Source organism: Esox lucius, chromosome 11 (genome assembly GCF_011004845.1).
Source record: "Esox lucius isolate fEsoLuc1 chromosome 11, fEsoLuc1.pri, whole genome shotgun sequence".
NCBI lineage: Eukaryota > Metazoa > Chordata > Actinopteri > Esociformes > Esocidae > Esox > Esox lucius.
This window is the reverse complement of record NC_047579.1, coordinates 39,510,833-39,528,037: the sequence shown is the minus strand read 5'-3', so window position 1 is coordinate 39,528,037 and position 17,205 is coordinate 39,510,833. Positions and strand designations below refer to the sequence as shown.

General features: G+C 43.7%; 1 protein-coding gene across 1 annotated transcript; it reads left to right on the top strand.

Annotated features, from left to right (window-relative positions):
• Nucleotides 1–2,024: 2,024 nt before the first annotated feature.
• LOC105013245 lies at nt 2,025–10,527 on the top strand. The gene is made up of 7 exons (XM_010874629.5): nt 2,025–2,766; nt 2,894–2,992; nt 3,705–3,764; nt 3,970–4,075; nt 4,558–4,823; nt 4,962–5,148; nt 9,403–10,527. Exons 1-7 carry the CDS (start codon nt 2,650–2,652, stop codon nt 9,567–9,569), a joined length of 1,002 nt encoding a protein of 333 aa, XP_010872931.1. The 5' UTR covers nt 2,025–2,649; the 3' UTR covers nt 9,570–10,527.
• Nucleotides 10,528–17,205: the final 6,678 nt, after the last annotated feature.

Below are 17,205 nucleotides of genomic sequence, written 5' to 3'. Positions count from 1 at the left end.
AAGACAAGTGAACACAACCCATATCCATGTTGACGTGGATGAGTTGCTGTTCCTCCGCTTGAACTTCATGGATGATCTGACCTGGTCCCTCGCACACTCACAGTTAGAACTCAAGTGAAGGATTGATTGTGGCCTGGAAGACCCTCACTGAGCTCCCACAGTGCACCACTGAGGTGATCCTGTCAAGCTGCAGCAAGGCCTGAATGGATTGAACGCACTACCTGCCACTGGATGCCTCTTCAGGGGGTGGCGAAGACAGATGGTGGTGCCACTGGTTATCCTGCCTTGTACTTACTGGACCAGGTGCTGTGGGAAGGCCAAGCGGATCACCAAGGACCTCAGCCACCCTCGCTACGGGAAGTTCTCTTCGGGACGATCTAAGAGGCGGGGTCAACATTGGGGCCATGTCATCTGGTCTGCTGTTCCTGGAAGATCTTTCATTCACCGACTCTCACTCTCTCACTCACTGACTCTCACTCACTGACTCTCACTCTCTCACTCACTGACTCTCACTCTCTCACTCACTGACTCTCACTCTTTCACTTACTGACTCTCACTATCTCACTCACTGACTCTCACTCTCTCACTTACTGACTCCCACTCTCTCACTCACTGACTCTCACTCTTTCACTTACTGACTCTCACTATCTCACTCACTGACTCTCACTCTTTCACTTACTGACTCTCACTATCTCACTCACTGACTCTTACTCTTTCACTCACTGACTCTCACTATCTCACTCACTGACTCTCACTATCTCACTCACTGACTCTCACTCTTTCACTTACTGTCTCTCACTATCTCACTCACTGACTTTTACTCTTTCACTTACTGACTCTCACTATCTCACTCACTGACTCTCACTCTCTCACTCACTGACTCTCACTATCTCACTCACTGACTCTCACTATCTCACGCACTGATTTTCACTCTCTCACTCACTGACTCTCACTCACAGAGTACACAAATACACACACACATGCACACACACACGCACGCACACACACACAAACACACTGTTCATTAAACCACCCTCCTTACTGGCCGACTCCTGCACTCATGCACCCAACTACAAACATTTATTTCTCATACTCATGTACACAACCTCTGGTACCCACAAAGCTAATCAGCCTGCACATGTTTTATATGTAAATAGTGTTATCTTACTGCTGTACATACCCGGTAAAACATTACTGCACCAATTTTCATTCACTAAGTATGTTAAATGTTTCTTTCTATATTTATCTTACCTAGGTAATCCCGGTTAAACTACAGTTTAGGTAACTGTTTATACAGTTTTACACAGTAAAATATGTTCACACAAACATACCTGAATTGGTGATGTATTTGAAGGTGTATGCAAGTTTTTGTGGATTACAAAAGGCTGAATGTTGATCACAAAGCTGCCATTTCACCCGACAGACAATATTGTTGAGCAATTTTTCCAGAGTTTCATATGCTATGCAGGTGGTGTGCAGGCTTTTGAAAGGCAATGACGACAGAAATGTGTAAGCTCATATCAAGTCCAACTGACAACTGTTGAAAATGTAATTGTGCACAGAGCAGTAAGGGGAACTGCCCCTCCCTACATTGAGGCAATGCCCAAATCCTAAACCCAATCTAAAATCCTAAACACAACCCAAACTCTTTCTTCTGCCACCTCTGGTGATTTGGTTGTTCCAGATCCCAGTCAAACTTCTTCTCTGTCCTCGCACTGCAGGACTGGAAACAGCATCCTATTGAAGCTAGGAAGCTGAATCCCTGCCCATTTTCAGAAAACCTCTAAAACCTTACCTTTTACAAAGAAAATAACAATAATGCGTAAACTACTTAAACTATTATTTGTTGATCTCTTCCTTCTAGCACTGACTTAACTGATATCTACTTCCTTAAGGTGTAATTACTTCTATGAGTGAGATTTGAGGATGTCCCTCTTATTTATTAAAATATATGCATTAACAGTAAGTCGTTTGGGATAAATGACTAACATTTTACACAATATATATAAAATATTTACACAATGACAAACTATTAATGTGTACCTTTTAATTTTAGGGTAACAACTAGCCCCATGCAATTTAATAAGATGTTACTGTCATTTATTGAGCTTTACACGTTTTAACATGTCCTTCGTGTTCCATTTAAAAAAAAAAAAGAAATCAACTATATCTCTGCAGGTGTTTCTACAGTAGGCTATTATAAAACTATTCAAACACAGTAACATGAACCTTAGTCTTGTAGTGCCGTGAAATTCAAATAGTGTAATTTAGGCCTTTGATTACACCGTCTCATTAATGCTTGTTAAAGATAAAAGAAATATATACTTGAAAGTCATGATCATGCCCAAAAGCCATAACCGCAGCTTTCATCTTTCTCCAAACTTGCCATGACATGACATGGTAAATTTCACCGCAAAACCGTGTAAATCAAGTGTGTAAAACACAGTTATACGAAATGAGATACAAGAAGTACCCTACAGTAAAGTAGGACAAGCGAAACGAATATTGTTCCCCGTGCTACCGTTGCTCCGGGTGCCTACCTACACTGACGCGAAACTCGGGGACTGTTTGGGTGCTGATCAGTGTATTGACCAGCATGTTCAAGGAGCAGCCAGGGTTTCAGCGGGAGAAAAGGATAATGGGAGAAAGATGAGAAGGAAAACAATAGCGAAGCGCATTCTCGACCTCGAATATGAAGAAGAGGAGGAGGAAGACCCAACATTTGAAGACTTTGGCATAACGACATCGCACAGCCAACCTCTATGTGTACGTAAACGTTTAACGGTTGTTTGTAGTCGTGTCTTCATACATAAGCGGTCCATTCGATGAGGGGCGAGTGTTTGTCGTTCACGATTTATGTCGCTAATTATCTTACCCGGGCTGTCTCTTACAGCACAGACTGCAGAAGAGAAGAAAACACACACACCCGGCGAAAGAGAACGGGGAGGAAAAGACACCATGCAGCACCGCTCTCCAGAAGTTGAAAACGCGGGTTTGAGTCGATTCTTATTATATAGCCTAATATATGTCGCTGACAAAGTTTTCTCTATTGTCTTGTCGGGCGGTTGGCACGCGTCTGGTCTTTAGGGTGGCATCGAATGCACACGCTGTCCGACCTTAAATCCTGTATAGTATGACACCCCACTCCATCACTCGAGGATTTACAATTTGGAAGCCACAAGGCTGTGTAGTAAGCTAATAGTGACACAGAGAGCATTCACCCCTCAGTGGTGTTGCAATAATGGCGCTGATATGATAGAGGCATTGAGGGAGGAGGACAAACCTTTGACAAGGGGGAGATGGGGGGATAGACTGAGGCCAGCAACAAGTACGAGGTTGGCGTTGATGCAAAATAAATGAAAGATGCAGAATCCTAGCTTGACACACTTAATTTTTCAAGACATACCGTTCTGACATACATTCTGAGTTGGCCCCAACATTTCTTTGGCCCTGCGCTAGATTTGGTTGGGGGCCCCATCTCACTGCGCAGCCATTATTAGGGTTCCCCTTAGAAAGACAGAGATCATAATTATTAATAATTGCTTGTTAATATTAATTTTGGCCATAATGAATAGACTTGGTGGTATATTTTCACCGCCGCTATTACCCGGATTCTGTGATGTTCACACTTTTATATTTATTAGGATCCCAAAGAAATGTCAAACAGTAACAGAGGTGAGACAGTTTGAGTATGTTTCACACAGGCTCCAGATTCAGACAACTCCAGTGTCGACCACATGGATGGTGGGGATTTCCAGGCCGAGGTAAACAAACTAGTGACCATGTGTGTGTGTGTGTGTGTGTGTGTTTGGTCTGTTTTTCTCTCTGTTCAGACTGGGTATTTGAATATTTCAGACTGGGTATCTGTATAGGCACTTGGTGACAACTACTGACGTAATGTCAAAAGGCTTCATGAAATAAATATGACTGATTGTTTTTTTGTTCGTAATGTGTTCTGTGTCTTTACAGGGGCTTGGGGTCCTACAGTCCCGGTCAAAGGCTGACCTCGTTGCCATGGTGCTGAGCATGCAGAAAGAGATGGAGAGCCTGAGGGAGCAAATCAGATGCCTCACAGGTGAGGTTTGGGGGAATCGGACAAAGTGGCCCCTTGGTACTGATCTAAAGTCACTTTTACATTTCCCCCTGCTAATGGTTAGGAGTCGGGTAGGGGAAGCTGATCCTATAGGTTGTGCCTTATTGCAACTCAGACCTTGGGTGGCTCAGCTAAAGTGAATAGTGGCCCTTAGCAAAGGGAGATATGTGACACACTGCCCTGGTCAGGGGATTCTTGGAGATCTAGCATTTGCACAGAAGTTAGCTGACAACCTCCAAACAGCCTTTTCAGATTCCGAAGTCTGGTGGTACTTAAGTTTGGCCTCAGCCTTACTGACCTGGATCAGATGTAGACTGGAAACCAACTGGTGTTACCACTCAAAGAGAATGCTTTTAAATATTGATCTTGAATCAATGTGTAACTGATTCAAGATCAGTTAAACATTGATTCAAGGTCAATGTGTAACTGATCAACGTGCTGTCATTCCACATGTGTAACAACAGCGTGTGGAAAATTGGCACGTAACCTGGAGGCCCTGATCGAGAGGACAGAGGTGTGGCCCAGCAGTGCGCACCAGAGAGCTTCCTCCCCGAGCGTGCCTGAGATCCTGGTGAGGAGTGGTGCCATGACAGCGTCTACTATGCTGACCGCTCCTGGGGTCCTGAACGGGCGCTGGACAGTCAAACCGGAGCCCCTCCACCAGAACGGACCCCTCCAGGGGTCCCAGGAGGACAGTTCCCAGGGCAACGGCCCACCACTCTATCAAGAGGTGATTAGCTAATTTAGGTCTGTTGAAATCAAGAATATATCTTTCTGGCAGAGGTTCAGGGCAATAAGTCATGCATTTTGAAAAATGACGGTAACATCAAACTTGCCTCTCTAACCATACGTGGTCCGACCCCCCTAGTTCATCACAGCGGAGCTGCTTGAACGCTGTAACACAGGGACCACTGCCCAGAAGCTGACCAACGACCTGCTCCGGGGCCTCTACGAGAGGGACTGCCTGGCGTCCCACTCCATCTCGGGCATCGTCAACAACAAGAGGGGCCAGCCCAAACCCGCCCTGCCCGCAGACGAGATCCAAGCTATTCTGAGTAAGGCGTCATCCATACTAGAGCCTGTGACTGCTAGACCCTCCCCCCACCCCCCCCCCCCACCCAACCCCCACCCACCCAAATACATGACAATCAACCTCTTCCATCAAACTTTCAAATGACCTCATGAAATATTTATTAAATCAATCATTACACAATGGCCCAATAAATACTTACTACAACTATTAATATACTGTTAATATAACACCGTTAGCAGTCTTTCCTACATGGGTGACATTTTGTTATTAACATTACAGTAGGTACCGTAAAAAGTAAGTAAAGATTTTCTCACAATGTGGGCTGTAGTGTTATTATTGTTTTTTTTTTTTTGCTAAAATGACCAATACAGAAACACTCAAGAGGTAAGGCAAGGTAATTAAATTTTTGCACGTTGGGTTTTTGTCCAGCAATTAACCATCACTTGGTATTTACCAAAAATGATTTTGAGGAAACAAAAATAGCCCATGAAGATGTATAGAGCTCTAGATAGAATTAAGAGACCACTGCCCCTTTTTCTTTTCTTTCCAAAAAATTTGAAAAGGAAAGTTTTGAGTGAAGAACAGAAGCGTTCAATTTGCAGTGGTCTCTTAAATTTAACCCTTCGGTTCCTCACTCAAAACCTTCCCTTTCAACTTTTTTGAAACGGAAAGAAAAAGGTGCAGTGGTCTCTTAAGTTTTTCAAGAGCTGTATATACACTGATAAGCCAAAACATTATGACCACCTACCTAATATGCTGTTGGTCCTCCGCATGCTGCCAAAACAGTGCCAACCCGCCGAGGCATGGACTCTATAAGACCCCTGAAGGTGTGCTGTGTTGTCTTGCACCAATACATTAGCAGCAAATCCGTCAAGTCCTGTAAGATATGAGGTAGAGCTGCCATGAATTGGACTGGTTGGTCCAATCGGATTGAGATCTGGGGAATTTGGAGGCCAAGTCAATACCTTGAACTCTTCATCATGTTCCTCAAACCATTCCTGAACAATGTGTGCAGTGTGACAGGGTGCATTATCCTGCTGAAAGAGGCCACTGCCATCAGGGAATACCATTGCCATGAAGGGGTGTACCTGGTCTGCAATGATGTTAAGCTAGATGGTGCGTGTCAAATTGATGTCCACATACATTTCCAGACCCAGGGTTTCCAGGCAGATCAATGCACAGAGTGTCACACTCCCTCCACCGGCACAGTGCATCCTGGTGCCATTACATCCCCCGGTAAATGAGACCAGACGGGATAGCCTTTGTTGCCATCACGCATTGGTGAGCCTTGGGCGCCCCACACCCGGTCTGTGGTTTGTCCCTCCTTAGACTACTGTCGGTAGGTACTCACCAATGCTGACCGGGAGCACCCCACAAGCATTGTCGTTTCAGAGATGCTGTGACCCAGTCGTCTGGCCATAACAATTCTGCCCTTGTCAAAATCGCTCAGGTCTTTACTCCTGCCGATTTCTCCTGCATCCGACGTGTTGACTATGAGAACTGATTGTTTGCTTACCATCTAATCTACCCAGACCTTGACAAGTGCCCTTGTTAGGAGATGATCAATGTTATTTGCTTCACCTGTGAGTGGTCATAATGTTTTAGCTCATTGCTGTATATATAATATATATACCTAAAACAATTACACACCAAAAATATATGTTTATTCTTTCTCATTATGTCTCTAACCAACAAAGATTTTGCTAAAGTCTTGAATTATTGACAGGATTTCTTTGAGTCATTTATGGTTGTTTTCAATAACCATGTTCAAATGACGAATTCTTTGCCCTCAGAAATCATGCATGGTATACCACCATCAACTGGTTGTCTTGTGTTTGGCTACCACATACAGTGTCTTTCAAATGTATTAATCCCCTTGGACTTTTTCTCATTTTATTGTGTTACAACATGTAAGCTAAATTTATTGAATTAGGAGTTATTGCCACTGATCAACACAAAAAAATCCATAATGTAATGTTTATCGTCTTGATAACACCATCCCTACTATAAAATATAGTGGTGGCAGCATCATGCTCTCGGGATGCTTCTCAGCAAAAACAAAATGGTCAGAAATCTCTGTAACCAAATGTATAACATGTAAGCAAAATTTATTAAATTAGAAGTTCTTGCCACTGATCAACACAAAAAAATCCATAATGTCACGTTTATCGTCTTGATAACACCATCCCTACTATAAAACATAGTGGTGGCAGCATCATGCTCTCGGGATGCTTCTCAGCAAAAACAAAATGGTCAGAAATCTCTGTAACCAAATGTATAAAGAGACTGTATGGTAGAGACTTTTCCCAATAAAGAGATGGCTATAATTGCTGCCAAAGGTGCCTCTAACAAATATTAACTGAAGGGGTGAATGCTTTTGCAACAAATATGTATTTCTAAATTATTTAAAACAATTTGTAGATTTTATTATTTACTTAGTTACCTTTTTGTGTTGATTAGAGACAAATAAAACTATTTGAATCCATTCTGATCTCACGTAGATCAGATTTTTAGGCATTTTCTAAAATATTAATATAAGCCTCAAGTTTATGTAATATTGGTGTAGTGTCCTTGTTATGCCAATACATATACTTTCAGAGTACAGAAGACAAAACAGGTTAGTCACCACGATAGTCAGATATGTTTGCAGTAAGTTTCTTATTTTCATTTCTAGTAACAGGGAGATTTGATATAACAGTAAAACGTCTTGGGTTTGGCTGTACCACGTACAAGAAGATGATCATGTACAGTGTCACAAATCTCATGAGAGATCATTATTTTTCTTATTCTCCCTCATCTACCTTCCCTTTTTTGTCCTCTACCTCTCTCTGATGTTGTGATATACACTCACCTAAAGAATTATTAGGAACACCTGTTCAATTTCTAATTAATGCAATTATCTAATCAACCAATCACATGGCAGTTGCTTCAATGCATTTAGAGGTGTGGTCCTTGTCAAGACAATCTCCTGAACTCCAAACTGAATGTCAGAATGGGAAAGAAAGGTGATTTAAGCAATTTTGAGTGTGGCATGGTTGTTGGGTATTTCACAATCTGCTCAGTTTCTGGGATTTTCACGCAGAACCATTTCTAGGGTTTACAAAGAATGGTGTGAAAAGGGAAAAACATCCAGTATGCGGCAGTCCTGTGGGCGAAAATGCCTTGTTTATGCTAGAGGTCAGAGGAGAATGGGCCGACTGATTCAAGCTGATAGAAGAGCAACTTTGACTGAAATAACCACTTGTTACAACCGAGGTATACAGCAAAGCATTTGTGAAGCCACAACACGCACAACCTTGAGGCGGATGGGCTACAACAGCAGAAGACCCCACCGGGTACCACTCATCTCCACTACAAATTGGAAAAAGAGGCTACAATTTGCACGAGCTCACCAAAATTGGACAGTTGAAGACTGAAAGAATGTTGCCTGGTCTGATGAGTCTCGATTTCTGTTGAGACATTCAGATGGTAGAGTCAGAATTTGGCGTAAACAGAATGAGAACATGGATCCATCATGCCTTGTTACCACTGTGCAGGCTGGTGGTAGTGGTGTAATGGTGTGGGAGATGCCAATTGGGCATCGTTTAAATGCCACGGCCTACCTGAGCATTGTTTCTGACCATGTCCATCCATTTATGACCACCATGTACCCATCCTCTGATGGCTACTTCCAGCAGGATAATGCACCATGTAACAAAGCTCGAATCATTTCAAATTGGTTTCTTGAACATGACAATGAGTTCACTGTACTGAAATAGCCCCCACAGTCACCAGATCTCAACCCAATAGAGCATCTTTGGGATGTGGTGGAACGGGAGCTTCGTGCCCTGGATGTGCATCCCACAAATCTCCATCAACTGCAAGATGCTATCCTATCAATATGGGCCAACATTTCTAAAGAATGCACCTTGTTGAATCAATGCCACGTAGAATTAAGGCAGTTCTGAAGGCAAAAGGGGGTCAAACACAGTATTAGTATGGTGTTCCTAATAATCCTTTAGGTGAGTGTATTTATTATTTACCTGTGGACATGTTTATTCATGCCAGCACACTGATTGCTTGCTAAAAATGCTTGTTAGAGTTTGCGCCTAAATAGCTGTGCGTTGACACTGTTAAAATTGCGATGATTACAGTTTGGCTATTAAATGGCAGTGTTTTCTGCATGACAATATGTAGACAGTTGTGCTTTGAGAGATTTGAATTTTTTGAATGATTCAGAGATTTGTGTGAAAACAGGGGCATAGTGCATTTTTCTGATACTCAACCTGCTTTACAGGGGCGGTGCAACACTACTTCCCAGGGAAGACTGACTCGGAGATCAAGGGATACATCCGTCAGAAGCTGCAGAATGAAGCCAAGAGGCTCCGCAAAAAGCCTCACCTGGCTGTGAAGGTGGAGCCAGAGACCGGGTCCGCGGGGACGGAGACTTCAGTCTACACGTAAAGGGGCCTGCCCTGGTCTCGCCCAGCCCCACCCCCCCATTCCACCCGGGGAGTGAAGTGCCCAACACCTTTCCGGGCTAAAGTGCCATTACATGAGGGAGACTCTCATAAAAGACACTATGAGATGAAACCAAAATGGAACAGCCTTATCAATACCAGTCTAGTCTAGTGTGTCTGTACTTCCTCAGCCAGTCTTTGGGCTGGGATATAAGTAGGTGAGGGAGGAGTCTATTTGTCTGACCATCTGATCGGTCCAGGGGAAGTGTTATTGAACCCAGTCTGAACAGAGCTAGTTACTGCTCAGGAGAATGTAAATGATAATGTAGCTTATTCTTCCTGTTCTCTCCGGCAAAATTCTTAAAGGGATACCTCAGGATTTTGTCAGTTAGGCCCTTCGTCTGCATCCCCAGATGAATAATAACTTGTGAATGCCATTTTTATGTCTCTGCTGAAAATTTCTAACTAGTGTTACCGCACTTGCTAACTAGCATTAGTGCAATTACTGGAATTGAGCTTACGCTGGTTGGCGCTGTGACCAGCAAAACTACCTCTACTTTCCTTGATGCTGGATGCAGAGACATGAAGTTGGTAGCTGTAAGTTATTCTAATTCTGTGGAATTTGTCAGAAGGCCTCATTGCCACGATCACAAAGTATACCTTTGGGCCTCAGCCTTAGTCAGCCAGCCAGCAGTAGTAGGCCTATTAGATGGCAGTGATTTGTTACCACTTTTAGTACCCCTGTTTCTGTGGAAGTGGTTGCAGTTAGCTGCTCCTCAATAGGCTAGAGGAGCCATAGCAGAAGCCCTGAACAACATAGCCGTTGGCGACGCTGCGCTGCACTCTGAGTGTCCCATCAGTTTGATTTACAGTATTGTCATTGACCTTGTGAAATGAAATGAACCTAGCCTTAGCATTGAATGAATTACAGTGTTGTGGAATAAAAAGATGTTTTTTCCTGATTGCATCGCCGTGCTTTTCTTTCACTGAAAGCGTACCGCGTTATCATAGCAGAATTGTTTTAAACGTGTTTATTATCTAGCGCTTATTGCAATATAAAATGGATATTTAAAAATGATGAAGAGATCTAACTTACAATTTTCTATTCACAGATGCTGCCATATATATAAATATATGTGTGTGTGTGTATGTGGTTCACCACACCTTTTTATTTCATGTTTAACACTACAGAACAAATTACATGATTGCAAAGTTTACAATAACAATAACATTGACAACATAAACGACACAAACCTTTGGTCATAACAATTGCAGACAAGCATCTCCTGCAGCCATGATTAAGCAATCTGCACTTTTTAATATGGTAAACTTACCAGGAGAAAACTCGTCAAATTTCTTCAAAGTTATGTCTTAATTACAAATTTTTCTTTATTGGCTTCAATTCCACCAATACCAGAACACGCATATCAACCATAAAAAATAATGATTTGTCCCCAGTGAACTCGTTGATCCGTTTCCGATCATTTCTATCCAGTCTTGTATTGGTGGGTTTTATGAAGTTCAGCCTTTTTTGTGTCTTCAGCATTGAGGTCTTTCAATGTTTACCAACGACCAAATAAAGTGTCTAAAGAAAAGAACAATGTGACTACAAAACATTCTGTATGATATAATGTCTATATCAGGAGATTGTCAAGGTGTTTTGGAGTGCAATGTTCAAAGTATTATCCAAAACATGGTTATCAGTTGATGGTTATTGGTTTTCCAACAGAACAACAATTTTAACAAAAACAAATCCCAGCAGAACAGTTGAAGAAGAAAGATTGAATGGTCTGAAGAGGCCAATGCAGTCAATACTTATGGCAAGAGCTGAAAACATTAACCCACTGGCACTGGGATATTCTGGAGCTTGCACAATTTAACATAAAAGAATGGGTAGGCTGAATAATATGACATGCATGTAAATTGTTCTGACTTGAAAAATGAAATTATTTTCTAATAAAATATGAAATATCTGGTAAATTAAATGTCTTAGTGTAACTGATGTTTATATGTTCTGAAACAATGAGACAGATTTGTTCATTTGAACTTTCGTGCTTCTTTCATTATTTAAAAGTAGAACATGAATTGCATAATTCAAGTCACAAGTTTGTGCCGAAGTTGAAATGTTTCTTGCAGCCATCGCCACTTACTGGAAGTCACCATCTGAACTGTCTCCACAAAAGAAAATTAAATGATTGAAGAAAAGCGGGATTTCTATGTATTCCCGACAGACCTGTATCAGTCTTCACCATGTGAGCTTCCTCTAAACTGAACCCTAACAATAACCATATAATGATGTATTCCGACAGACCTGTATCAGTCTTCACCATGTGAGCTTCCTCTAAACTGAACCCTAACAATAACCATATAATGATGTATTCCGACAGACCTGTATCAGTCTTCACCATGTGAGCTTCCTCTAAACTGAACCCTAACAATAACCATATAATGATGTATTCCGACAGACCTGTATCAGTCTTCACCATGTGAGCGTCCTCTAAACTGAACCCTAACAATAACCATATAATGATGTATTCCGACAGACCTGTATCAGTCTTCACCATGTGAGCTTCCTCTAAACTGAACCCTAACAATAACCATATAAGGATGTCAATACAACAGGACACTCCTAACTTCATTAGATGTGAACGACATTCAGTTGTCTTGGGTGTGAACAGGTTCTATTCCCTGGTTTTCAGAGAAACAAAAGATGGCGTGGGAACCATATTCGCTCCATTATCAATATGGCCCAGTGCTATCTCTTATCATACACACACCCGCACATGCACACACACTCAGACACGCACACACTCAGAATCTGCTTCATCATTATTAGTGTTAAATTACACCAATCCATTTAAGTGTCAATAACGCTGCAGATTATCGTGACAATAGCCTGTGTGCGTTTTTAGGATCTGGGTACAAAGGAGAGTTTTTTGTGTGTGTGTGTGTGTGTGCGTGCGTGTGTGTGTGCGTGTGTGTGTGTGGCTGGGGGCAGGGTGGATCCACCTCCACCATCAAATTGGCGTTTCCTGAAACCCAACTCCCCTGCAGATATAATTCCTTTGTTATGAGCGTCTGAAACAAGCCGTGTTGCCACTGCTTTACCCCCGCCACACCTCTGGTGGCAGTGAGAGGGGCAGGGACGCTGTGACCCAAATGGGTTTCCTGTCATTTTACCGACACCATGTAAAAGATTCTGCTTTGAATGACGCACACATTGCACACAATGTGGCATTACACACTAAAGGATCAGACAAAGGCGTCTCTTTTTGTCTGGGTTGATTTGATTCCGCCGATAGTCGGCTCTTAATTCACGCCTGGTTGAGGTTAAACCGGAGGTGTGCCAGGGACCCAGCGGCCCGCCGACAGGCCCTTCCTCTCGGGCACCGCGAGGGGCTGTTGATGCATGCATAACCTCATTACGGTTCTCCCCGAACTGGGTCCAAAACAGCAGGCGGGGAAGCGCAGATTAGACGTGTATTAGAAGTGAGTTGAATGTCTTTCCCCCGCTGAGAGTTCTGAATGTATCATTTGTGACACGTTTCTGGTGTCAGACAGACGCATCCCACAGTGTGAGGAGTGCTGGGTGACCCACAGTGCCACGTGCTCCCCACGAGTCAACTTTACACTCCTCTTCCATCTCTGTCAACGCCTGGGAAAATGCCTTCCCGAGAACACACAAACTCCCTGACGGAGACACGATGTGCTTCTTTTCTTCCATAGTAATCATAATCACAATCATTTCATATCTGACTGGCCTCCCAGACTTTTGGCCTTTTATCACCGGAGGCGTGTCCCCGTTTATGACGTGGAAGGTTTTCTTGTCATTGCTAAGGTTGGACGTGACACTGACAGTGGTGAAGAGGACGGCTCTCACTCACCAACCCACCAAGGCAGCCCCATTCACACATCACAGTCTGCAGACAAGCCATAGCTCTGTGAGGTCACAACACATCACAGTCTGCAGACAAACCGTAGTTCTGTGAGGTCACAACACATCAGTCTGCAGACAAACCGTAGCTCTGTGAGGTCATAACACATCACAGTCTGCAGACAAACCATAGCTCTGTGAGGTCACAACACATCACAGCCTGCAGACAAACCATAGCTCTGTGAGGTCACAACACATCACAGTCTTCAGACAAACCGTAGTTCTGTGAGGTCACAACACATCAGTCTGCAGACAAACCATAGCTCTGTGAGGTCATAACACATCACAGTCTGCAGACAAACCGTAGCTCTGTGATGTCACAACACATCACTGTCTGGAGACAAACCGTAGCTCTGTGATGTCACAAGTTTGTGCTTTCCACCTTTCACATCTGAAACGCAATGCTTGAGAATAATGCTATATAAAGGCCACTGGAATTAGGATTTTGCTGAGAGGAGGGTTATTTTCCTCAAGTCCCAGTAGTGATATTGTGTACTAAACAGAACAGGTTAAGGCTCCTAGGACTTGTGGACTGGAATTCATTCCTCTGGTCTCTTTAATGGCCTCTGTCTGAGAAACAAACAAAACCATTCGGACACTGTTTCATGAATGCCACACCAGAGGGTCGTATAAAGGAAATGACACGTGTTTCTGTGTGTGTGTGTGTTTGTGTAAACTGAGCACACATTTACATACAAAACTGTTAGTATTTTCAAGACCACACCGAAGAATGAATGTGTCTGTATCCAAGCAGGCATACATATTTATGTGAGGGTAATCTCTTTGTCATGGTGCACGGAGTAATGTCCTCTCTGATGTTAACCGTTCCTCTTGGGGATGACTGTGTCTCTCTGCCTGCCTGCCTTTCTGTCTGTCATCCTGCCTGTCTATCATCCTGCCTGTCTGTCATCCTGTCTGTCTGTTAGTTTACCTTCCCGCTTTGCAGTTTTTAGTCATTCTGTTTGTCTGCCTATCTGCCTGTCTGTCTGCATGTGTCTGTCTGTCATTCTGCCTGTCTGTCTGTCATTCTTCCTGCTTGCTAGTCCATCTGTCTGCCTGTATGTCATTCTGTCTGTCTTCCTGTCTGTCTGTGTGTCAGAAACAGGTGACCATCACCCCAGCAGTCAAACATGCAGAGCACTGATCGCCACAGCAGGGCCAGGATAGTTGCCCTGGCAACCCTAGCCCCCTGAGACAGCTGATTGTGTGTAAGTGTATAAGCGTGTGTGTAGGTGCATGTGTGTGTGTGTGTGTGTGAGAGAGAGAGAGAGAGAGAGAGAGGAGGAGAGAAAGATTGGAGGGGGGTTTCTGACTCCGTACCCAGGGACGGGGCTTGAATCCCCCTGCCTCACATGGCCCTTAACACCTGCCTACCCCCGATCTGTGGGGAATAGTGGCAGAGCAGATGAGGACCCTTAAAAATGGAGAGAGAGAGGCAAATTCAGAGGCATAAGGGAGGTGGGCAGGGCGGGCGGGCAGGCACTGGGCCGGGTTAGGGCCCAAATGAGAGCAGCTGTCCAATGAGAGGAGTGGAATTTATTTATTATCTGCTTGGAAGAGGTTGTTCCACAGGGTGGTTTGATTAATGTCCAGCCCTCCATCTTGTCAGTCTGTTTTTGTCTACTGAAAGGAAAACAAAGCGAAGGGGGCCAGGGGGGGGCGCGTGGGGCGGGGGGGGGTGCGGGGCGGCGGTTAATGGCTGCCGCTGCCGCTCCTTTTCATGTCGCCTGGGCCTGTCAGCCCTGATTGATGGGTCCGACAATGATTGGACAGACCCCCAGCTCAGTGCTTATCATGGGCAGCGTCGGGAGGGAGAGAGAGAGACAGAGGGATGTTCATTTATCCAATCATGTGGTTGGAAAATGTACAACTGGCCAATAGCAAGGGAGAGGCGGATAAAGCGAGAGAATAGCAGGAGAGGTGTTTGGTTGTCCAATGCCATTGCCGGGAGAGAGCAGAAAAGAGAGAGAGAGAGAGAGACAGAGGGAAGCAAATGTAGAGGGAGAGAGCAAGAGAGACGGAGAGAACGAGAAAGACAGATAAAGGAAGAGAGTTAAGGAGACAGAGAAAGAGAGAATAGGAGACAGAAAGAAAGAGAGACAGAGTGAGGGAGAGAGAAAGAAAGATAGCGGATGGTGAATCTTGTATTGACTGCCTGATTACTCTACATTATATATTTGGAGACAGGGGAGACATGACTACGGTGACCACATCTTTTGTCTTGGCACAGTGGGTGCGGACACATTTGGTGTTGGTGCACTCATCTGCCAACACAAATATTGCACAGCTTGGCAACGAGCAAATTCCACTCAGATCCACCAATTATGAGGGAACAGAGTGGTGATTAGTGAACAGAAACTTACAGTGTAAAATAAAAATAGAATTTTAGCACGCAAATAATTTCATGCACTTACAGATGACATTGTCCTATGTGAATATGGTGTTGAATTCTGAATTCTGTTGGTTTTGTTAATAACATTTTTGGATCTTCGTGGGAACCAGCTTCAACTGGCGCTTAACTCGTGGAGTCAAATCGGCTATTTACCATGGTACTTCGATTCACCTCTGTTCCAACAACCACTCTGTCAACATTTCTTTATTACACGTAACAATCGGTCACACTTGTTTGGTCTGATCACTTAATTCAAGCAATATTTACTAATCACTATCACTAATTTAAGAACTATCTGTAAGCCAATGAGAATGACCTAAAAACCTTTACACGCCCTGTCTAGTATAGCACTTAATGCATACAGTCTTGTGTCAGAGGAACCCACCTCATAATAATGAATAGTGTCGGAAAATGGAGCAAGAACTACATGGATCATGTTCACCAAATGGAAGAAAACTGAGCTCAACGGGGGAGGACCCCCCAAACCCGTTCAACTCACTTCACTCACTTTGTTGTTGTATTAATGGACACCACACGGTACTAGACAGCACACTGATCCAATTACGATCAGAGGAAAGAAAACAACACGGAATTGTTCAACTATAATTCAGGTAATTGTCACTCTTCCAACTGAATTCTAAATAAACACCCGCCAACAGGAATGTAAAATAAAATAAAGCTAATTGTCCTTATTTATGACACACACAAAACTATGGCACAACCAGCTTCAATTCACTAGCTATGTAGAATTAAGACCGTTACCAGCTGCCCTGATCTGTCCTGATCTGCCCTGATCTGTCCTGATTTGCCCTGATCTGTCCTGATCTGCCCTGACGCTGAATGGACAGATACAGTCAGCGCAGTATGATAGGCAGTCAGCGCTGTGTCTCCTGTCTCTTTCCTGTCCTACCACAATGAATACATCAAAGAGAATGTTGGGCCACCGTGGTTCCTGATCACATGACCAGCTGTGGCACGGTAAACATCTTGCCGTTTTGGTTCCTGATCACATGACCAGCTGTGGCACTGTAAAGATCTTGCCGTTTTGGTTCCTGGTCACACTTCTTTTTTTAACTTACCTGTACTAGCTTTTTGATTCTAATGGTTATTTTGTGCTGAAGGCCATGGGGCCAGAGGGGTGGACCCTGGTGCCAATGCCATGGAGTGTGGATCTGGATGTAGAAGCTATAGATGACACTTGGAACAGCTTCTCTTTTTCAGTATGTCAAGTATTCCCCAACTGTGACACTCCTGCCTGGCCCCCTAGCGCTCCTTAATTTGGAGGAGGGGGTTCCTTCAGGGCCCTCAGAGTCA

Bases quoted from the DNA above. Each gene is read 5' to 3' on its own strand.
- LOC105013245 (XM_010874629.5), top strand. From the start codon at position 2,650: ATGAGAAGGAAAACAATAGCGAAGCGCATTCTCGACCTCGAATATGAA. The intron at 4,824-4,961 runs GTGATTAGCTAA...CGACCCCCCTAG, and splicing joins GCCCACCACTCTATCAAGAG to TTCATCACAGCGGAGCTGCT. The intron at 5,149-9,402 runs GTAAGGCGTCAT...CCTGCTTTACAG, and splicing joins CGAGATCCAAGCTATTCTGA to GGGCGGTGCAACACTACTTC.